The 24,049-nt window shown below is 43.2% G+C and overlaps 1 protein-coding gene across 3 annotated transcripts in view; it reads right to left on the bottom strand.

Annotated features, from left to right (window-relative positions):
- Positions 1-24,049, bottom strand: part of KCNQ2 (potassium voltage-gated channel subfamily Q member 2) — a 326,236-nt gene that overhangs the window by 89,411 nt on the left and 212,776 nt on the right. For 2 of the 3 annotated variants that reach the window (XM_086932812.1, XM_086932813.1), the window contains exons 8-9: positions 12,290-12,384; positions 2,780-2,803 (exon numbers count right to left, since the gene is read on the bottom strand). In XM_086932812.1, coding sequence (XP_086788938.1) covers positions 2,780-2,803; positions 12,290-12,384 — 119 coding nt within the window. The remainder of the gene's footprint in view (positions 1-2,779; positions 2,804-12,289; positions 12,385-24,049) is intronic. The other variant, XM_086932814.1, reaches the window with a different exon arrangement.

Raw genomic sequence — 24,049 nt, 5'->3', positions numbered from 1 at the left:
TCAGCTATATATCAACAAAGGATGCATGTGACCTATGGATGCTTTTCCAAGAAGCCATTTTAATTTGCTTACCTCCAGCTAAAGCTCTGAAGATGCCCTTCATCAGATGAATACAACTCACCCAATTATGTGTTATGGTTTTAAATAAGATAATTGTATGCAGTAAGGCCTGATTTAGGAAACGTTTTAGGGGCTGCAGAGTCTATAATGAACAAAATAAAATACAGCCCCAAAAAGAAAAGTTGCAATGGACCAAAGTCATACTGCATGTCAGAAATGTCTTTCTGATTCACAATCTACACTTCACGGCCCATGAAGATTTGAAAAGATAGGAAGTAGATAAAGGAATACAACCCTCTTCTTGCAATTCACTATGAGATGTAGCAATAAATTGCAGTTGTAAACCACTGATCAAATACCGGGTCCTGAAAGAGGGTTATTTTAATTTGCAAAGTGGAAACTGTCATTCTGGGACAGATTCTACCTTGTGAATGTAGGCACTTGTATGTATGTATCCATGTTTGTATGTATGTATATAAGTATGAGATATTTCTACAGCAAGAACCTAACCAGAAAGGTGCAGAGCTCAGTACAGGGTCAAAAGCAAGCAAAACGTCAATGAGTAATAGTAGAAGTAGCTGTTTAGTGGACAGGTAATGCATTGTGAGGTACTGTTCTTTAAAGAGGTGCGTTTTTGGCTCTTTCCTAAATTGCAGCACCATTAGGGCGGTCCTGATGGATACTGAGATTTTGTCCTAGTTTCTGGGTGCTTTGATGCAAATGACTTACAACCTTGTTTTTTTTTATAGCACTTTTCAGTCTGTAATCTGATAGTATCCTGGCTGCAGATGTGCTGAGAGAACCACCTGAGATGGACTTATGCATGCTTTCTCTGAAGGTCTTCACTGAATAATAACTTTTGAGTCTGGATATAGCCTCTGTCCATTTGAGAGACATTTACACCTTTACAACTAAGGGGCCAATTACAATGTTGGGTAGAAAGCCTCCTCCTGACATTCGGAATCACCTTGACTGTGTCGGAACGCTTCCGACTGACTCAGTTTGTTTACAATCTGCCCGACCGATTATGATGTTCGCAGTCGGATTGTAAACCACACGGTCTTTCCAAATTGGTTTTGAATGGCTCTCGCTGCACCAGTGTTCGTCAAAACTGCATCGTACAGCTCCACGGACAGCGTTTCCGACCGAGCAATTACGATGCCGATTTCCAGCAGCCTTTCTGAGTCAGCCCGTTCGACATGAAAATGTTGTCGAGAAGTAATTTCCGGGGCCCCTAGCAGGGTCCTCTTCCCCCTGGGGCCTCCAGTTGGGGACAAATGGGTACTCAGGGGTCCCCCCCATAAAACCCTGTACTGTGCGGCTGGCACAATGGGGTGCCCACAACAGGGTGCAGGGTTTACTGCAAAACACCCCATTTCCCCATAGGAGCCTGTGTTGTCGGGCGGAACACGTGCTCCCATAGGAATCAATGGGAAACCGACTGAACAGTGTTAGGTCGCATTGTAATCGGTCGGGCGGAACCACCGACCGTGACACGGTTGGATCTGTTCCGAGACGGTGTCAAGCGGAAACTTTATGCCCAACATCGTAACTGGCCCCTATATATGTTGGCATTCAGTCAGTGCAAATGCTGTAATGGAGATTTGCTACCCTTCACAGACCTGCCTCCCTGCATTTGCAGAAATTCACAGGAGTCACATACACATCTATAGGGCAGGCATTCAGGGAGGCACATACACATTAGGAGTTTTTGCGACTCCCTGCAACAGATTTGTGCCTCGCTAAATGCTGTTGGGTCGCAAACCAGTCAGCACACAAGAAACACCAACTGGTTTTCACCCTGTTTGAAGTACATCAGGCAATAGTTCATTGATGGGGAAAGTTTAACTACAAGAACCTGAATTCCAAGGAAAAACAAGACTAGGTTAGCCAGTCATGTATGATGATGGGACAACATGAGGTCTAGACATGATGGGTGAATTAATTCAAACTAAGGTTTGTGAAGTTTTGTTTTTATTTCCATGAAATTTAAATTCCATGAAAATGTATCAAAATTATGCTTTAATGGAGGAATGTATGACTTTTTAAAAACAGGTACATAAACATGTCTGAAGACACTATCAGGAGACTGGATCGAGCAGAAAAGTCTCTCAGTGAGATGTTTTCTATGCGATTAAGTCTGCTGCTATTTTGCACTGCTTTTTTTTTTATGAAGGTGCATACTCACATTAAAAAAGTTGCACCAGAATGCACAATGTGAAGATTTTGCATTTTGCAGTAAAGATTTTGCATTTTGCAATGTAATAAAATGTTTGCCCAGGAATAAGTCAAACCGTCAATAATATGTCATTGTGAGTATAATTTGTCCATGAGTGCAATGTTCTGTCGGGGTACCTGGGTGCTTCAATGCACTGGAAAGTTCAATGCAACAACTGAAAAATGCGATTAAGTAACTTTGTGATGAAGTTCAGTTTTAAAGGTACTATATAGCAGACAGTATCTCTGCCTCCAAACTGCCCACTAGCTCGTATAGGGTGCGCTTGAACAACACCAATCCTGAGGTTGCCACTAGGAACACTTTCACGAACACTCCACATGCCCAGACTTGATGCACTGGTTGGACAAAACCTAGTACATAGATGTGGATGCATGGAAATAAATCAGTAATGGGGAAAGGGTGGAAATTGAGTCTATGCTGCCGCTGCTGAGAAGACATGACACCACAAACACCTTGTACACACCAACATGCAGGTCATACCTGGAGGCACCGTAAGCCTGTGAGCTTTTTTTAACCAAGAGAAGAAAAAAGAAGAGAACAATAAAAGGAAGGTGGGAATAAAGAAAATAAAATTATACAGCATTTAAAGAGGAATAAGGAATGGCGTTCATGACTGAGCCAAGAGCTTAATGTAAAGGCGTTCTGCTAGTTCTGCCCAACAGCGAGGAAGAGCATCATTATTTTCACTGGGAGAAGTTTATATGGCTTGCAGGGTGTATTTACAGGCAATTATAATACACAATTCAGGGTTGTATGTCTTCATTTCCACTATCATTGCTTAAATGCCTTCACTTCTCAACCTTCACTTTGACCTAACTTGAATTTGCTCCTTATCCATAAGATTGAAATTACCTTTACTTTGTCCTTTTACTTGGTTCTCCCATTAACAGTCCTATGCCTAACCATTATCCTATCAATTTCCTTAATCATATATTTATTTTTATTTGATTAATTTAGATATCATTCATACCAACCCATTCTCTAAAACTAAATTAAGTGTAATTACGTTTTTTTTAATTAATTAAATGAAGTTGCATTTTTCTAGCACTAATTCCAAACCTAACCATTTTTAATTCAGATGAAATAATGTTTTCTTATTGTAAAATAGTTACGACTCTAAGCCTAATTGTTTTAATTCTATTTAATACAATTGAATCTTATAGCATTTATTTTGTTAACTTAAAACTAAACATAAACTTATAATCAATTCAATTAAAATGATTAGACTCATATTCGGTGTATTTGTATTTCATTTTTTTCAATACTTTAATACAAACGCAACCCTTAATTTTATTTCCATTATCCATTAAAATAATACTAATCATAACTCTATTCAACTAATTCAAATCATGATCATGTATTAGAAAGTTTGGTGATCTTTTTATCCCTGGTGCTAAAATTATATGCAGCTTAATAATCATATTCCTCATGGGCACAGTGCCTCAGTAAACAAAAGCAGACAAAGAAAAGATGTAGTCAAATCAATTGTAAGGAAGTAAATTGCAAAGTGAAAGGTGAGAAGTGAATATCTGATATAATATGTGCTTACGCCCAGTTTGATCTATAAACTATCGATTGCTATTAAAGGACAAGCCGTCCAGCTCTGGTTTCTCATGTCATAAGGGGTGTAGTGGCCACAGGGCGTCCAAGTACACTTGCTTTGTGCACTAGCTATGTGGGTGCTCTGGTAGTCCTACATGATGCTACCAGTGTGACGGTGCTGCACTTAAAGACCATGTAGTTTGGTGGATGGGTCATATGTGTTGTGTCTTTTTGAGTTTACAGTACAGCTTCAAGCCTCGTGTGTGTACTCTGGATAACAGGGTGTCTCTTGCGCACTTCCGATCAAGTTGCTAACATGTGTATTGTTGACAGAATGATTGCACTTCATAAACTTATCATACAGTTTTGAGTTTTAAGTGTGCATTGTTGGGTAAATTCAGTATCCACGTTGTAGTCTATCTTAATATAAGGCTGTGTGTTGTGTGTTTATTGTGTGTGTGTGTGTGTGTATATATATATATAACCTTGGTCTCTTCTGCCATTATGCACTCATGCCCTAGTTCTTGCTGTCTGTATGCCTTGCGGTCCATGTGGGCGTATCCCTAGGTTACAAGACTTGAAGATATATTTTGGGTCATGATAGGAGCCAGCTTTGTGTCTGAATCCCAGATATGGCCTACACTATAGGAGAAGAACAGAATCAAGAGGCAAATTAAGCAGCTAATTTCAAAGGCTAGATCAATTGCAACCAGGCTTGTTGTCCTATAGACCCCAAGAACCGATCCAGCAAGAATGAGTAACTGATGAATATGACCACAAATGGTCCAAAGAAATATAGCACAGTAGAAAGCCACTGGATAAATAGGGTGTATCCTACTTACACAAAGATCTGATCGCAAGTCTTTCTTCTTACAAATGACCTACAGAAACATTCTGATCTCAGTTTCGCTTACATTCCCTAAATATCTGTTTCCCTGCCTGTAAACTCCTCATGTTTTGCTTTCTTCATCTAGGTGGATACTTCATGTTTCCTGGCTTTCTCAGTAAGAAGCGAATATCGGTTCTCAACCTACATTTGCAGAAATATAGTCCAGAGCTCCTTTCCTGACGGGGGGGCATCAGTTCCTGGGTATTTTTCCTTTAGTGGACGAGCACTTATTTCTCTACATTCTTGATGCAATTGGACAATGTGTATTTTCTCGTTTCCAGTACCAAGTGACCAAGCATTTATTTCTGTTGTTTTCTGTGTATGCGAGCACTTCTTATTTCCAAGTTTACAAGAGGTGACAGTCTGGAACTCTAAGGACTACCTGCAGTTAACACATAATTCCCAACATTTGAGTTGCCTTGGGAGGTACCACTCTGAGTGACTAAAAGTGGTCTGGTTTTTCTGGCCCTGAAATTACTGATTTCCAAAGTAAAACCGATCTTCGCACAGTAAACGCATGGATGGTGAGCGACAGGGGCTACACAGATGCTGATCTGCCCCGGCATACTCCCTCCATTATGAGTAGACATTGCTCCCTCCTGGCACTCCAACCCTTCTCCCAGATGCCTTATCTGCCCTCTGCCCCTGCCAAGCACCCTGGACCCACACTTGTCCCAGCAGATATTTACCAGTTTCTGCGTGAAGGTGGCAAATATTATCAGAATATCCACATAATCAGGGAAAAACTATTTAACTTTGGGAGAATTAAAGTATGGTCCCAATTAACTGTTGGAGAGATGCTGGCCAAAATTGTTCATTGTGGCCCCCTTAGAGTTCAGGTGGAACTTGGAATTGAGCTGTAGTTTCCGCTTCATATGTGAATTGTCGACAGTGTCCTGTTTGTCACACAGAATGTGTTCTTAAAATAAAGGGAAGATGAGCGATACCCTGACTAAAATACCTCTCTATCGTCTATCATGGTTTCCTTCCTGTTTCTGACAAACCCATGTACCACATTTGTAGAAAGCTGGCCTTAAAACATTCCTGCCTTTTCTGGAGGATGCAAAGCAAAAAGATTTCTCTCCTGCCCTTCTTTCTGGAGATTGTCTTCATCTTTTAGGCAACCTTGAGTGGTGATCTCAAACATGATTCCAGCCTCTCCTTTCTGTTTCTTGAATCCTCCATTTGTTTTATGCTTCTCTGTTTGTTCCTTCTTGATGTGAGGTTTCAATTTGTGAAATTCCTAGCACCAATATGTATTTCCAGCAAGAACTGGCTGCCACTGTTGAAGTGGTGTACCATGCTTTGATTCAGAAAAGGGGGTGCTGATGAACAGAGTGTCTGAATTAAGCAGACCACTCTTACCCAGTCCAAAGATCAGGGCTTGATCCATCACCGTTTTTTAGCTCACATGCTTTGAGTCAGTTTATAATCCTATTGACCTTATTCAGCAAAGCTTGTGTTAGCCATACATTTCTGTGAATGCTCTGGGTGCTGTCTGTGATCCTGTTCACTGCTACAGAAAAACATACTTTAATTTCCAGGGATACTTTAACTGTACAGTCTAGCTGACAATAGACCTCGCTGTCCATCATTATCATTGTCTAGAAGTGTGTGCCTTTCTGTTTGAATTACCCTGTTCTAAGATTCCTGCTCTTAAGTGTTCAATGTCCTGGCCTGGACACCAGTCTCATGTCTGCAACATTCATTCTGTCAATCATTTCCTATTTCCTCCAGGCTAAAATGTATTTCTATGGACCATCCTGGACATGAGCTAATTTACTTGAGTGTGAGGTGTGCAAGATAGCTTGTCTCTATGGCAATGACATCAGTAAACTTAAAGAAAGTCTGAGGTATAAAGAGAAGTGCTTCGATCATGTAAAGTCACCAGAAAACACTCTGAGATCCACCAATGTGTGCTGGAACTTCAATATGTGACAGAAAAAGTTGAGAAATTGAAAAACTACCATGGCGAGTAAAAGTGAGAACAGAGCAATGGAAATTGATGCTCAAACTAAACAAACAAAGAGTGACAGAGAGGGTAGAAGCATAATGAAGTCCCTTCAATACCTTGCAAAGAGTCTGAAAAACACTCAAGACAACAGATATAACCAGAATTCTTCAATGTTTTTAATAACTATGGGAGTATAACAGACCCTCTGTGTTATGACCATTGTTTTGCAGCTCTCAACATCGATTGCAATGTAACCCTTCTCCTCACAAACATACTCACCTGATCCCTCTACTCCTGGTTATTTAAGGAGACCACAGCATTGTATAGTTTTTAAACGTTTCCTTCACTATAACATTATTTGTAGTTAATACAATTACTTTTCAAGCTCGGTAGACTCCCCAATATTGAAGAACTTTTCGTGCAAGTACCCTAGACATTTAGTTAACTTATCAGTTAGAAGAGTGTGAAGGACTTGGATTAATTTCCAAGACAATTTATGCATGATGTACAAATGTAAAATTCTTATGAGGATCTTCTAATCTACCATCTCTTAAGGAATGGTGAGGTCATAAATGGTGTTTAAGGTTGGATGCCCTGAAAAGATGCCAGAAACCATAAATGTGTATCTAAGAAGAAGACATAGCAGTGAAGGGTGTGTAAGAGGATATTGAGCAAACACTCTAACCCTGCTCCTCTACAGGATTGTCCTGTCAACTCATGGAAGGCAAGCTATCCCCGGGAACAAGGTTGAAAGTCTTTATATAACGGATGATTTCTCTGCATATACATCGCTTCTTGTCAATCTTATTAAGAGATGTAAAATGGAAATGGGAGATGGGAGGAGGCTGAATTTTTTCACCAAACTCCATTCAAGATCTTCGGAATTAAAAAGAGAACCAAATATTGAACACCTGTTTCGCATCGATCTATTTTCTTGGAAGAATATGAAATAAGTGTAAATCTAGACCATATAGGTGAATTGTCAAGGGAAATGTTATTGAAAGTAAAGGGACAGTGATTAGATTACGTAATAAATTCAAAGAAGAGCTTTGACTGGACGATATGAGGATGAGTCCAAAGGCAGCCATGTACTATCGACCAGTCAATGAATGCTCGATGTTCTTATCCTTTCAAACATATAATATATTAATTAAATCTACCCTAAATCCCTCCAAATTGAAAACATATAAGGTAAAGAGCTAATTGCATAGCATTTTGCCTATGACTGTGGGCAGCGGGTAACAGTCATAATTTGTGGTGTCCAGACATAGCCTCTCCTTCTGTAGAATGTCTCTGAAAGAATCCCTGTTAGGTGGGCCTTTTTAACAATATTCCTGATAAAGAAAGTTAGGAAGAGGTGATTGCTCATTTAGGGAGGTCTAAATCCTGAGACAAAGCTTCACTCCTTTTCACCCTATATGGGGAAAGAGCCAAAAAGAATGATTACGGTAGAATTTCGTTAGCATTCAGAATGGTAGTTGCTTTTCAGACATACATGATAATTTTCAGCATTGCATTTAGGAATGAAGAAAAAACTGATCTGGGGCAAAATATGGATATTTAGGGTTTGCAACACATCACCTTTTCCAACACATTTCAAGCAAAATGTAAAATACATGAATTATGTGACAATACAATTTATTGTATACTGTTGATTCTATCAGTTTTTATGTCCTTTGTCTGGACCAGAACTTGTGTGAGACTTCAGATAAAGTGCTGATAGGTTAGAACATGTTTCTCCTTATGAAATACAGAGTCCAGAACACCTTAGCTTATCAGTAAAGACCAGATTCGGCATAGATTTTGGCTATGCCCTGTACGAACTGTGAACACTGTGTGGGTCGTTTTGACAGAGAGAGGACTGCAGCAGAAATTGATGGGATCAGACAGCTTGTGAGGGGAGAAGGATGCACAGCCATCGATTAAGAGCCTATCAGTATTAGGGTCAGCAATATTGACCACATCAGACAGATAATGATATCCTGGGGACCTTATCCGATTTTATAAATAGTGTCTACTATGAATGTTCCCTCAGAAACAGGGGGTTGGAAAGGTTATGCTTGCGATACCGATGTAAAGTGAGGAGGTACAGGTGCACAATTAAACATGGCACTTGTGATCCAGGCTAAGAGAAGTTCAGGAAACTCATACAGTATGAGAATGGACCTGAAAATTAGAAAAATAGAGCAGGAGGGGAAGAAGGTGGAGCACTGAGAAGGGTATCAGAAGGGGAAGAAAGTGGAGCACGGAGAAGGGTGTTAAGCAGCATATGAAAAGAGTTTTGCGACTAATAGGGGTGCATCCTAACGTGAGGCAGATGAAGTACGTAGGAGTTGATTTGAGCTCCGTGGTAGATACAACCTTAGTAATCAATTTGTAATTGTTGTGGCTTCCCCCACTGTATTTGCGCCTAATTTTTGTATCAATCAGCACTATTTACATAATATTTTTGAACTATGGTAACCAGGGGTCTCGAACCCTGATTGTCAGTCTACTCATGACATTAAATAGTGCGTTCCGCTTTAATAGACAACCGGGCGCGCCCTGACGTTATCCTTCACGTCACCGCCTTCCACCAATCTGCAGTAGCATATAACGGCTTGCCGGAGGTCCATGGGCTTCTTCAGGGTGAGACAGCAGCCTTGAACATAGGTTGCGAGCGGGGAGCCGCGAGTAAGGCAGTAAGTCTAATTCAATTGCCCTAAGGGTAGCGGGGACATCTGTTAACTATTTCGCCGGTTTATTTACCTTTTAAAATCAAGCGTTTTTCTTTTTAAAGACAGTTACCGCGTGAAGATTACCCATGCTGTCTTCACCTATGGGAGATATTACACTTCGCTAATGGCGTGAGTAGACCCTAGTATCCGGTCACTGAGTGTGTGTGTTTGTGTGGTTTTTGTCTACACGCTTTTCTATATACCTTATTTGTTCGTCTGGCTCACACTGACCATTCTGCCACAAGCATAAGTCGTGACGCTTTGTGTTTATTTGCATGGCATTCCTTCGACCTGGCATTGCCATTAGCGTGAATGAACCTAATTTCCTGATTACCTGTATGTTTGTAAATGTCTGCCCGGCATATATATAACATATCATTGCGCAATGAGCACCGGTGTCCATTCTTTCCTGGCATATCGTGCTTATTTTCATTTCATGTGGCATCATCCTGGATATACCACTGCTTCCCCGTGTGAGGGTGCTTACCCTGACCTAGCGATTGCTCCAACAACGCAATCAGTAACCAAGCTATTTTTAAAGTACTACCTAGAATTAATGTCGAGCATTAGGCTCGATATTCACAAGACAGGCACATGGTGAGGACGTGATCAGCCCTGTTTTGATTGTGAACTACGATTGAGTTCTTCTGAGAACACTTACCCATTAGGGTTGATGGCAGGAGACTACGAGGGTGCACGCGTTCACGATGTGACGCTGTGGGACCTTTGCATTGCCATCTTAAGATTTGGTGCATTAGTCTAGTTCTGATGCCCCATAAGGATCAATTGTCTTTACACTGAGCATTGTGTAAGCATGTGCATTATATGTCATTAAATCTCTTTTTTTCACAGGTTTTTTGGCTAGGTCTTACATTTTGTATTGACCTTTATCACGGAGACTGCTCGTGATGTTTAATTGTTAATTGTTTTCACACATTGAGCCTCACAGTAGGGTGCGCCTTAGCGCGCGCATACCACTGGGGGTCTATTTTAAGGTCCTGACGAATGCTGAGCAAATCGCAGTCAAACAGCAGAAACATGTTGACCACAATTTTTCTATAATTATTAAGGACACAGGTTGCTTAATACAGAACCTATTAGTCCGCTCACTTGCTTTTTAACAAATACGGGTTGGTCATTATTAAAATAGGTATAAAGGCTACAACCTAGTATTTTTTTAATCTGCACATATTATCACTACATTTTGATTTGGGCACTGTTGCATTCACCACTTCCTGCTCCGCTGTAAACAGGCGTTGTAGCACGCTGGGGGGGTATTAGACCACCCCAGCGGGGACCCCATGATGAAGCATGTCACCAGCTAGTGGTGAGTGAGGGTCCTTCTACAAAAGGGGATACAGGTGCCCGGTTGTAGTTACAACCCAACTGGGGGAGGTGTTTGCTATTCCGGTAAAAGGGTTTTGTTTTTTGACACACAGTTCTTTGTAGCTTAGTATTATAATTTGAGCACTGTGCTATTCACTCCTCTGTTGTTACTTGATATTTGACTGGGGGCACAGGAGTGTTACCTTAAGCCCTTTCTCTCCTGTTGTTATAAAGCAGGTAGGAGTCAACCACTGAAAAAGTTAGAGCAGAAAAGGTTGGAGCTGGGAAGTAGATGGATCAAAAGGGGGTTAGCCTTAATTGAATTAGTGATTGCATAAAGTAAAATGGGCTCTGAAGTGTTGGAGCAGGAAGTAGGGATGAATAGAATTAATGGAAAGTGAAAGAATCAATATAAACTGGCTGTAAAGGACTTGAGCATGAAGTGAAACCCTGAAGCACAAAGTGAAATGCTGGAGCAGGAAGTGAAAGTTATGCACAAGAACAAGAAGGCCTGGAGAAAACAGGCAGTGACTTTTTGAGCAGTGAGCAACTGTTTGCAGCAGAAAATGTAGGTGGTGCAAACCATAAATGGTAGGAAACAATGTGAGATGGTGGAGATTTTACTCCCTTCAGACTAGTAAGGGACAAGAGAGTCAGCAATAGTGGATACCACCAAACTTAGTAGTTGTTAAGATATATGAAATTCCCAAAAGACATACATTCACATGAAAAAGAGCAGAGATTAATTGTTTGAACACCACAATTTCTTGGTCATTATGGATTAACTACTGAATTGAAAAAGGCGTAATGTGCTGGCAGTTCTCAATAAAGGATACTTGTCAATTCAGCACCCATTGGCACAGGATTGCCCTAAGATGCAAGCACACAGACATGGCATGAGATGACATGACATTACCTAGTCTTCAAAGCCGCTGCAGTCTCTGCGAGTTGCAATCAGCCACAGCACAATGAATGCTACAAGTAATGAAAATGGAGTGGTGCATAGAAAGAAAACACAGGAAAAAGGCAACACAAAAGAAGAGAAAATTAACATCATGGATTTTCTGAGGACAACAGAAAAAATTGTCTAAAAGACAAAAGAACAAGAAATAAATATAAAAATGTAAATCAAGAGGTAACTCAAATATGACTGCAACTGAACAAAAATATAAGACTAACATAACCAATCAAATGATGATATGAATGTATGTGTGTATGTAAGCGATAGTTGTATAGCATGGTATAGCTGGAAGGCAGTGGTGTGCTGTACAAGCTAATTTGTTATTGGCCTGTTCAGCACTTACTGTCATACCCAGTTTGTGAACTTTCACATCTTCAGATGCAAAAGTACTATTCTAAGCAAAGTCGTATCTATGGGCAATGGACTCAAAGCACCACTGAGGCTTTAGGAGCAATTCACTTAATCAACTGTCATCGGTACTGACTGCAGGCAAGGACCCACATGGTGTCATCTTGAGACTGAACAATAGATGATTCTGATGGGTTCAGAGCAGTGGTTAAACCAATAGGCATAACCAGGGAATGGCAGAGTTAGACCTTACCTGTACATTGGCACAGTCACCGTCCGCTCGTAGTACTGCCAGGTGGAGTGCAGGTCCGTGCGGGAGAGGTTGGTGGCGTAGAATCTCCAGGCAGCCTGAGGATTGGGCAAGATGAACAAGAAAACAATGTGGCAGAAATAGATTGAATTTGTCACATTTCTTCACATAAATCTCCTGATATTTATAACCATATGCATTACGCACTATTCAATATTTCCACATCAATCAGTCTTTGAAACTCTACTGCTTTTGCTTAGATTCAAAATATGTATTGACAAATCTCTTGCGGATTCTTCAATCTCAAGGTTTCGGTATGGGTGGAATGCACAAAACCTGCCTTCCTCAGGATCTTCCACAAATACAAAAATCTTGCTCCACTCTGGATCTAGCTACAAGAAAATGTATGGAAACTCAGCTTTACCCTGAGGCAAGGCATGGGGCACAGGAATGTTAAACATGCAATTGGTGCTCGATTTGTGGAGGTAGCTCCAGGTGGCGATAACCATCCCTCATTTTTTGGATTCTGGACTTTATTTTTTCATCAAGCTTTGACCCAGAGCAAGAGAGAGAAGGACATACAAAGAGGAAAAAAGAATTATAGGAAAACAGATTACAAAAACATACAGAGAACTTGACTCACCTACTCACTCCCTCACCTTTAAAACATACAAAAGGCACTTAAAATTAAATGTTGCCAAGTTCCAGGATGAAGTTGACAGAGAGCCCCCAAACTGTTTAGATTGTAATCTGTGCCAAAATGTAGTAGAAGGTGAAGTGGTACTGTTTACTCACACCAGTGGACAGCAGGTAGCAGCACTTCAGTGTGCCACCTCCAATGAGGAGAGTTATTACTTCTAGTGACCATTAATACATATCTTGATTTCTGAGTGATGGCTTACCTGTGCTGCTTTTGCCAATTGCTCCACACAAATACTGATTCACCGGCAATACAGGGGAGGGTTCATTTTTGCAAAACTAACTTTCAACATTGAAGCCACAGTCCTGCCTATTTGTCAGAAGGAAACCAGCAGCACTTAATACTCGCTTTGGCTGACTGGAGGGAAGTTGACAATGTCCACACTTACATGAACTAACACTGGCACACAGCACATCCTTTCCCACTACAGTGGGAAACCTTCCTGTAAGTCTCTCGAGTAATCATCTACCAGTGCTTAGTTTTTGCAGGTGTCTGAAGATGGTGAGTACTTGCATTTTTGTGAGGGATTATTTTTCATAATCAGACCCTGACCCAGAGGAAGAGAGAGAATCACAGATAAGAAAGATAGAAAGAGGAAGAGAAAGAAAGGACATTGTGACAAAGGGTAAAATGACTGTAACAAAAATAAAATGGCACACTAAATGGAGGTAGTTGAAGAAAGAGGCATGAGATTAATTTGAGACAAGCAAGCTGTGGTATTCAGCAATCCTGGCATTCAGTAACTCTGGTGCCGCTTCTAAGTAAAAGTTAAGGTGCCTGTGGGTTTTTTTTCTTGGTTGTTTTTACAAATTAAGCATGGGTTTATCCTGCTATGTCACAACCAGTTGTGAAGCACTTTCTCAGTTCTTGACACTCTCGAAACCAGTCTTTCATGTGCTGGCTGAAACAACTGTGCACTACAGAACGTTTGTGGTGTGGTGTTGTGTGGTGCTAGGACCATGTCCCTCACAGCCAAGTTATTGGTACTGGATGAGGAGATGCCTTTTGAAACCATTTAGGATGATGAATCCCAAATGCAAAAATAGCGCTCACAAAGGGCCAGATTCTTAGAATCTGGCCCTTTGCGAGCCGTTTTCGGCTTGATGAATCTGGCCGAAAGACCACTAATGTTATTAGCTATCGATTAACTTGCAGCTGTGGATGGGGTGGTATCCTTCTTCAGAAGTACGAAAACTTAGGTCCACAGTTTTCAGAAGCATGGCTCTATTGAGTACTGAATGGGATTAAGAATTCAGGAATCTTGACAAGAGAAAATGGTAAGGGGGTGCAGAGATGAGAAATGCAGGGTGAGTAGAAGAGATCAAACGGGTAGAAAAGATGAGGGTAAGAACACAAGAATGATAAAGAGAGCGGTGGATGAAATAGGAGTTAGTGAAAATGTAATGTACATGGCTGATCAATAAGGAGTTGAAGACTAATGCATGTCATAAAGTAAAGAAGGCAATAAGAATGGTGAGGTTCGATTATGTTGTACTTCGATGACACTGAAATTGTGGCGTCTGTGGTAGAAGGAGTTACATCTGTCAATACGCTCCATGCTTGCCTGTTGGGTACCACGAAAAAGGACGAGTAAAAACGTCCTGAAAATGAATAGAGATAAAACAGCGTGCATCTTTTTTGGCCTGCTAGCTCTGACCCACTCCCCTACTGGTGGGAGAGTGTGTTCGGTGAATTGCCTATTCCAGCATTTGCTGGAAAAACATAGGTGTAATTAATGATGCTGTACTTACCATATATAAGCAGGTTAATGTGGTCTCTGCTGTTTGTTTTGTGAAGCTGAGGGAGCTATGCAAGATCTTCCTTTTCTGCTCAAGAAAACTCACATTCCAGTAGTCCAGGCACTGGTTTTATCCTGATTGGACTCCTGCAATGCATCATTCCCAGGCCTACCAAACAAGACTCTGTTCGCATTACAAGTCCTGAAATGTGATGCCAAATTGATGACTAATAGAAATCCATTTGAGTCTGCATCACCGGATTTGAAGGAACTGAACTAGCTCCCCATCAAGAAGAGAATCCTGTACAAAATGGCCTGTATTGTTTGGAGATCCAATTGTAGGACTGGTCCTATTAGTATCCATGAAAAAATAAGGATGTATGGGCCCGATGTAGGTGGCCCATTACCAGTCGGTAAACCCGAAATTCGGTAAATTTCAGGCTTACCGTACGGTATTGAACCTTTTCTGATGTAGGGGATGATTCGGTAAATTTACCGATTCGGAATTTACCAAATCATTATTTACCGTTTCGGTATCTACCGAATCGGTAAATGGCATGTAGGAAGCACTTTTAAGAGTGCTTATGTGCTATAAGGCTTCGTTATTTAGCACCAACTATTAGTTGGTGGTAAATAACGAATACCTTTGAAAATGCAAATTTGTGCATTTTCAACAGTGCCATGTGGCAGACATACATGCTATTATAGGGCATGTATGTGTGCCACATGTGCACACAAGCATTTTTCAGGGGTGCAATAGGGTGTCAATGTGACACCCTGCCGCCCTTGAATGTTTCCCTATTTTACCGAATCAATATTTACCGATTCAGCAATTCACATTCATTCCTATGGGCCTCCAGGCCCATAGGAATGAATGGTAATTACCAAATAAGTAAATACCGATTCGGTAAATACCGAATCGTAACGATTTGGTAATACTTACCGAATTTTATCTACATTGCATTTACCGATTCTAAAATATCATATCGGTAAAATTTTAGAATCTGTAAATTTTCATTACCTACATCTAGCCCTATGTTCCTAATAGAACTTGAAGATCTGAGCCTGCATGCCTCATTATACCACAAAAAGTTAAGATAGGAGAACATGAGGCAGATCTTTTACTGGCTCTGAAGGTAATGGAAATCCTTTCATATATCTTTGAGATTGGAACCCAACCAACAGATATTTCACATAGATCTAAAAATGTGGATCATCAATCTTTTTGCTAGCTTTCTAGCACACCCTATTATGTATTTGTTATGCTCTATAAATATTCTTCATCATCATCTTTATTAAGGAGGATGGAAGATGAGTCACAGGAAGTAGGGTGAAGAAGTAGGAGAATGACAAAGAAATTTGGTGATTGAAGTAAGGGGATTGGTTGACATATTGAGGCCGGAATAGAGGGAGAGGGGTAGTGACTGGTTATTGTGGAAGAGGAGGTTAGTGTAAGATGAAGGATGATGAGAAGGGAAGGGGATTATAGAGGAAGGTGATGAGCAAGCTATAAGTATTTGATGAGGGGAGGAGTGTTAAGAGTAGAGTGGTGGAATAGAAGGGAGAGGAATGTGATGGGTGGGGAGGATGATGGGACTAAGAGATAGTAGTAGCAGAAGAAAGAGAACCCGAAACAAGCATGAACATGCAGTCACATTTTAGAAGCTGTAGGTCATTTTTTAGGCTTTCACATGAACTGTGCATGTCCGTGTATCCCCTAAAATATATTCGGGTACAAAAACGACGACCAACTCTTCCCCTAAAACAGACTGCTCAAGGAATAATTATTCAAATCTTACCCTAAAATACATTCTGCACTAAAAACTGAAAAGTCAGATATTGGGTGAGAAACTTGCCACCAAATTAAAAGCCTTGTTGTCAACTTTGGAAGCACACGGACCACTGCCTACTCTTAAAAAATGAAACAGAAACGCTTCATTATTTTTCTTTTTTAAATATATCTCGTTTTCTTTTAAGGAAAATGGGGTGCATTAAAAAAACTGCTTTATTTAAAAAGCAATCACAGACATGGTGGTCTGCTGACCCCAGCAGGCCACCATTCCTGTGAGTGCTGGCCATTCCCAATGGGTGTCTCAATTTGGAACCTGCCTCATGAATATTAATGAGGCAAGTTGTTTGTAACCTCATTGGGAATCGCAAACATTGTCTGAGACACTGTTGTACATTTCATTATGTGAGTCGCAAAATGACTTAATCTGTGACTCGCAAAATGGAAGGGTCGTACATCTGGCGCTATATCAAGAATACGCATGGCCCCAAAATCTTTGCAGATCATCTGTGTGATCTTGACCACACAGGCCTTGGTGCTTCACTTGTTCAAAACGTTGAGAGCCGCCAGCCAGTAAAAAAACGGCGCAGGGCAGAAAGACTGTAAGGTTCACACACACGCACGCACCCATGCACCCACACAAGCCCAGCCACATGTACGGAAGCAGCCCAAGCTCTTCCTTTACATACAACAAATTGTTGACCAATACAGTGCAGTAAGGAATGTAAAGCAGACCAAAGAGGATGAGATGCAGAGACTCAAGGTTGAGGCGGAAAGAGGGGATGGTGAAGCAGAGAGAAAGGAGGATTATAAATTGAAGAGGGCGGGTTTAAGGTAAATAGAGGGAAGCTTTCAAGGAAGAAGACAGTGAGGTGGGAAAAGGGAGGCTGGTGAGGCAGAAATTAAGAGGCAGAGATAGAATAGCGAGCAGAGAGATAAAGGTGATGGGGAGACAGAAGATGGAGGAAGAGGCACCTGGGGAAGCTAATGAAGAGGAGAGAGTGGAAGAAAGAGAGGTGAGGTGAGAACGGTGAGGGTGAGGCAGAGAGAGAGAGGAGGTCAAGGCAGGAAGTCAGGACGATGAGGTGGAGAAAAGAGCAGGCTGGGATAGGGAAAGAGGAGGTTGAAGTGAAGAGAAAGGAGGGTGAGCTGGGGATAGAGAAGGGTGAGTTGGAAAGAAAGGATTGTGTGGCAGAAAGAACAGATGGTGAGATTAAGAGAAAGGAAAGTGAGGCAGAGGGAGCATAATAGATAAAGCTCATAGGTACAAGCCCAGAAAAACTGAATAAAAAAATATTAGGCGTGACTCCGCCGGTTGATAGAGTATGTATCTAGACCATCCAGCTGCCCAGACCCAGCTCGCAGACACCTGAGAGATGCGAGGCAACTCTATTCATCTTCATGACCCACCAATGCTTCTTCATAGCCCTCCCAGTGCAAGATTACCTCACACACCATACTGTGAAGATTTTATTAGTAACTCCTACTGGTTAGTTTACTTGAAGATAACTGTAAACTAAACCATGCAGAACCTTAATGTTACCCCTGCAGAGGAGCGGGGTGGGGGGCAGAGGCGGTCTGAGGACCTGGACTGAAGAAGAACCCACCAATCAACTGTTTTTTAGGACCATAAAACATCCAATAACCAGTTATCGCAAACCTCTAATCCCGTCTTGAGAATGGGTTTTGGTCCTGGTCCGCTCAAACAGCATGTGAACTCTAGGAGTTCCCGGGAAAGGGAGGGAAAAAGGAGGCTCTCTAAGGGTTTAAAAGTGACCTCAAAAAGGAGTTTCAGGACAAATCCCTCTAGTCCTGTATAAGCAATAAACTAAACACAGACTGTATTTGAGGTCAATCTAACGGTCATTAAGAATCTTAATGGTCACAAATTCTTAAGTGAAGATGGAAACAAATGTAGTTGCTTTGAAAGGTATTTCATAAGCCAACATGTGTTTCATGACACCTTGAAAGAAGATTTATTGAAGGAGTGTGATAAAATGACACTTCACTCACAATAAGATGGCCGTGTACAATGGTGAAGAGGTTCCTTCAATGAATCTTCAATACACTTTAACCCCTTGGCCGCAGCGGCGCTGGGAGGGTGGGGGTGAGCGTGGCGCCACCATGCTCGTGATGGAACCACGCCGTCATGAGCCATGGGCGGTGTGTGCTCATGAAGGCGTGATTCCGTCGCTGCCCCACCCACTCACTAATTCACCCACACAGGCAGGGAATCAGTGCCGTGTCGGTGGAGCGGCTGCAGCATGACGGAACCATGCCGTCATAAGCACACGCCGCCCGTGGCTCTTGACAGCGTGGTTCCGTCATGCTCATTCACAGAGTTACCATACTGTTTGATATTCAGGAGACTCTAATTTTTAATCGTTACCGCACCAATAATGAGTCGTTCTACTACTAGAGTACTCAATATTGCAAGTTTTTCAATATTAAGATTTTGGCCCTGAAGAAACGACAGGTGTCGTGAAAAACGTGTATGAAATAAATTTCAAAACAACAAAATTTGATTCCATCTTTGCATAAGAATTCGTGACCACAGAGATTTTTATTAAACAATTATATTGACCTCAAACACAGTCTGTGTTAAGTCTAGGCCTGCACAGCTCTCTCTCTAGTCTGTAGGCAATCCAGCAACACGAGGCCAGCACAGAATGTTCCAAGACCTTTAAATGGGATGCACTTGTGCATTCTCTATAAGTTCTTTGGAAACTTGTGCACATGCCAGTTGTCTGTGATTTCAAACCTCTCTGGTACAATCAGGGGTTTGAAAAACAACTGTGCTTGCTCTTGAAAAAACTGGCAATGTTGCAGGGAAGAAACATAAAATTTTTGGGCATTCCAGGGATGTAGTCATCTGGTTGAAGTTTTGTCTGTGCAACATTTACATCTGCGTGGGATTGCCTACAACGGTATCAATGAATCAATCAATCAGGTGGCTTGTTAAGCACAACCCAAAAGCGTCTCAAGGCGTTGGTGGATGGGGGGGCTGCTGCTCTGTCTAAGGCACTGTGGGTCAGTCGAAGAGACAGGTCTTGAAGTCCTTCCTGAACTGAGGCAGAGAGGGTTGATTGCCTGCGGTGGAGAGGTAGGGTGTTCCAGGTTTTTGCTGTGAGGTAGGAGAAGGGTCTTCTTCCGGCAGTGGGGCGGAGCGGAGGTCTCTGGTAGGTGCGTGGAATGCGAGCTGTGGTTGAGGTATGTAGGCCAAGCGTCATGTAGGGCTTTGTAGGCATGTGTGAGGAGCTTGAAGGTGATTCTTCTGTTGACTGGGAGCCAGTGGAGGTATTTCAGGTGGCTGGTGATGTGACTGCGGGGGGGATGTTGAGGCGTTCTGGATGTTACACAGTTTCTTGATAAGTTTCTGGGTGATGCCGGCGTAGTGTATTGCCGTAGTCGATTCTGTGCTCATAAATGCGTGGGTGACCGTATTTCTGGACACGTGTGGGTCCACTTGAAGATCTTTCAGAGCAGGCATAGCATGTGAAAGCAGAATGATGAGATGGCGTTGATCTGGCGGTTCATGATGAGAGAGGAGTCCAGGATGATGCCGAGGTTTCGTGCATGGCCTGTGGGGTGAGGGGGGATTCCAAGTGCTGCGGGCCACCAGTAGTCATCCCAAGTGAAGGGGTGGAGCACATGATGAGGACTTTGGTCTTCTCCAAGTTGGGCTTGAGGCAGCTCTTCTCCATCCAGGTGGTGACAGCCTTCATTCCATGTGGAAGCTGTTCTTGGCAACTGTGGGTTCATTGGTCAGGTGTCATCAGCATAGGAGACAATGTTGAGTCTGTGGTTCCTGATGATGGCTGTGAGCGGGGCCATGTAGATGTTGAAAAGGGTTGGGCTCAGGGATGAGCCCTGAGGCACTCCGCAATTGATCTCGGTGAGTTCCGACTAGAAGGAAGGTAGTATGACTCACTGTGTTTGGCCAGTGAGGAAGGAGTGGATTCATTCCAGGGCTTTGGTGGATGCCGGCATCGTGGACTTTAGTGCATAGGATTCGATGAGAGACGGTGTTGAAGGAGGCCGAGAGGTCCAGGAGGATGAGGGCTGCAGTTTCTCCTCTGTCAAGGAGAGTTTGGATGTCATCTGTGGCTGCTTAGAGGCCTGCCTCGGTGCTGTGGTTGTTCCGGAAGCAAGAATGGGAGAGGTCCAGGATGTGGTTTGCTTCGATGAACTCAGAGAGTTGGGCGTTGATGGCTTTTTGAATTACCTTGGCTGGGAAGGAGCGGAAAGAGATGGGTCTGAAGTTCTGGAGGTCCGTTGGGCAAGCAGAGGGCTTCTTCAGCAGGGGGTTGATCTTTTTGTGTTTCTAGTCTTCCAGGAAGGTGGTGGAGTTAATGGAGAAGTTGATAGTGCGGCAGACTTTGGGGGCGATGTTGGTGCCGGCTCTGTTGAAGATGCAATGCGGGCAGGGGTCCGACGGTGCCCAAGAGTGGATGCTCTTCATGATCTTGATGATGTCGTCCATGGTGAGTGGAATCCAGCTGAGTACAGTCAGTTGGGGGCTGGTTTCCTTTGGTGCAGTGGTTGCAGGTGGGGTGGTAGGGTCTTGGGTTTCAGGGCTGTCAAATCTGTCATATATCTCATTGATCTTACGGTGGAAGTAGGCGTGAAGGTTGTTGCAGAGGTCTTGGGAGGGGGATGTCTGTTGTCTCTCTGCTGGGTCTGGCAAATGATTTGACAACAGTGAAAAGTTCTTTACTATTGTGTGCATTGACGTTGATCCTTTCTTGTAGGGCCACTCTTTGTTTTTCTGGTGAGGTGGCGGTGTGCAGTGACAGCGAGCTTGAAGGCTGAGTGGTCTTCCAGGGTCTTGCTGCTCCTCCATCTTTTCTCGAGCCGTCTACAGGTGTGTCTGGACTTGTGAAGAGCAGTAAAGAGCAAGCTGGCTTTCTCGCACTGTCATTTGTTTGCGGCTTTCTTCAGGGGAGCCAGTGTGTCGGCACAGTCTGACATGCATTGGTGGAGGTTCGCACTGAGTTGTTGGCATCTGTGGATGTCGATAGAGGGATTTTGTTGAGTGAGGTGGTGAGCTGTTGTTTGGTGACCTTGTTCCAGCTTCTGTGAGGGTAGCGGTGGAGGTGGTGGTGTACGGTGGGTTTGGTGAAGGAGAAGTGGACGCAGCGGTTCTCGGTCCACTGGAGCTTGGTGGTGTGGCTGAAAGTGATGTTGTTCCTGGCAGAGCAGATGGGGTTGAGTTTGTGTACTGCTTAGTGATTTCAGGAGGTGACCAGTTGTTTGAGTCCAATGGTGGCAAGATTTTCCAGCAGAGCAAAGGTGTTTTTATTGATGGAGTTGTCCAGGTGAAAGTTGAGGTCACAGAGGAGGATGTAGTCTCTGGGGGCGAGAGCGTGGGATGCAATGAAGTCAACGATGGAATCGCTGAAGGGTGGGTGGTTCCAGGGAGTCTGCATGTGAGGGTGCCACGGAGGGTGGTGTTTGGGTTGATCTGGACTCAGAAGTGGAGGTGCTCCATGGCTCCATGTTGGGCAAGGGATGTCAGCGTGAGTGGTGCTTTTGTGTATGATGAGAATTCCACCTCCTGATTAGTTGACGCGGTCCTTGTGAATGATCTTATAGACGTCCGGGATGGCGGTGGTGATGTCCGGGTGGATGTGGAGTTCATCCAGGTTTCTGAGAGGAAGGCGATGTTGCAGTCGATGGAGTCGAGCAGGTCCCAGATCTCTAGGGCATGCTGGGCTGGTGTGCGGCGGCAGTCAAAGGTATAGTTGCAGTTCAGGCAGGAAAAAGGGCCTTCGTTGTTCTTCGGTGATGCCCGGCAGCAGCGGTGTGGCATCCGGTGTTAAGGGCATGGAGGGTGCGGGCGTCGCAGTGGTGGATGGTCTGAGAACCAGGGTGGCACTGGGTGCAGTCCAGGCGCGGACGCGCTTGCTTTAACGCGCCTTCGGTATGCCAGAGGCGTGGCCTACTGCGGGAGCCATAAGTAATGTGAGGGGGAGGGCTGGACTGCTGGGAGGTGGGAAAGCAGGAAGCGGGAATCACGCTGGAGAGGGGCAGGCTGCAAGGGAGTAGTAGCAGCGGGGACAGGAGAAAATATACAAAAGTGAAAAGGAGACAAGAAGCATGAAAAGGCACAGAATAAAGCACAAATGCTTGAAAATGCACAGAATAAAGCGCATAAAAGAGGAATAAAATAAAGCACAGAAAAGGAATGAAAAAAGAAATCGGAGGGAAGAAATTAAGAAAGGCAGAGGGCAGAGCAGTGATAGAATAGAGGATCTCCCCACTGGACCACCAAGAAAGAGAAACAGGCAGGTGCCTGCGGGTGGAGGAGGGCCTCGAACTCAGACCAGCAAGAGCCACTAGGCGGAGCTGTGTGGGAAGGGAAACAGTTCACTGACACAAGATTCTATGACACAACCAGTCCAAATTAAAGGCAATATAAGGACAAATGAATAGTGTCGGACTGCTTTGGAGAGCACATCAATAACACTAACAATCTCCAAGTCTTTTCAGCAAACAACAATTAAAAAAATATCAAGAGTGAGAAATCGTAGACTTGAAGTAGTCAGCGGGTTATCTGCTGTAAAAAGAGCATTACATGAAAAATTTGAACCACAACATTACTATTGCTTTATGAATTTAAGATGCAGACATTAACACTTGTAGAGGTAATTAAATGGAACAGTATGAGCTAGAACAATGCTAGCCCCCTCACACATATAAGTGGGCCGGATCATGTTCAGGTGCAACAGTGCAAGCCCCCCTCACACACAAAACTGGGGCCATATCATGTTCATGTGTCCTGGCTCTGTACAGCGCCCGTTTGATTGCCCCTGAGGTGTCTAAAGGTCGTACATATATTTTAAAAATTCTACAAGTTAGTGAGTATATGAACATATAGACAGAGTTAGTGAAAAATGGTGAGCCTGTTGCTGTTTCTGGCTTGTGAAAAATGCACTGATTGACACAATCATTTTCCAATTTTTCTTAGGGAAGGTGAAGCCCAATGACCCCTGGGAAAGGTGAGGTTTTAATGCTTGACTGGTACACCATCAAAATATTGAAGCATTTCATTAGTGCTCCTTCCAAACCTTTTGAGGTTTGTTAAATTTTGTGGAAGTTTTATTTTTTATTTCGGATTTTATATAGAGTAAACTTGACCAGAGTGCTTCACATTAGCATCAGTTGCGTTACACAAGGACAGGACACATACAGTTTTGTTAGGCATGGGGAGATTAAGTGATTTGCCCAGCATCACAGGATGTTAACCTTTTCCGTGCTGATGACGAGCTCAGCTCGTCATGCAGCATGGTGGCGCTGTGCTGATGACGAGGTGAGCTCATCATGGCCTCCGCGGAACGCCCACACGGGAATAATTACCCCGCTGTGCTGGGCGTTCCATTGAGCGGGCGTGGCCATGACGAGCTCAACTCATCATCAGCACAGCGCCGCCATGCTGCATGACGAGCCGAGCTCGTCATCAGCATCGCTGCACCGCGCACGGCCACTCTCCCCCCTGCGCCACGGGGAAATTAGCCCCCGCGGCGATGGCATCAT

The sequence above is a fragment of the Lissotriton vulgaris genome, chromosome 7 (assembly GCF_964263255.1).
Source record: "Lissotriton vulgaris chromosome 7, aLisVul1.2, whole genome shotgun sequence".
Taxonomy (NCBI): Eukaryota; Metazoa; Chordata; class Amphibia; order Caudata; family Salamandridae; genus Lissotriton; species Lissotriton vulgaris.
The sequence above is the reverse complement of the archived record's forward strand: the minus strand, read 5'-3'. Positions and strand labels throughout refer to the sequence as shown.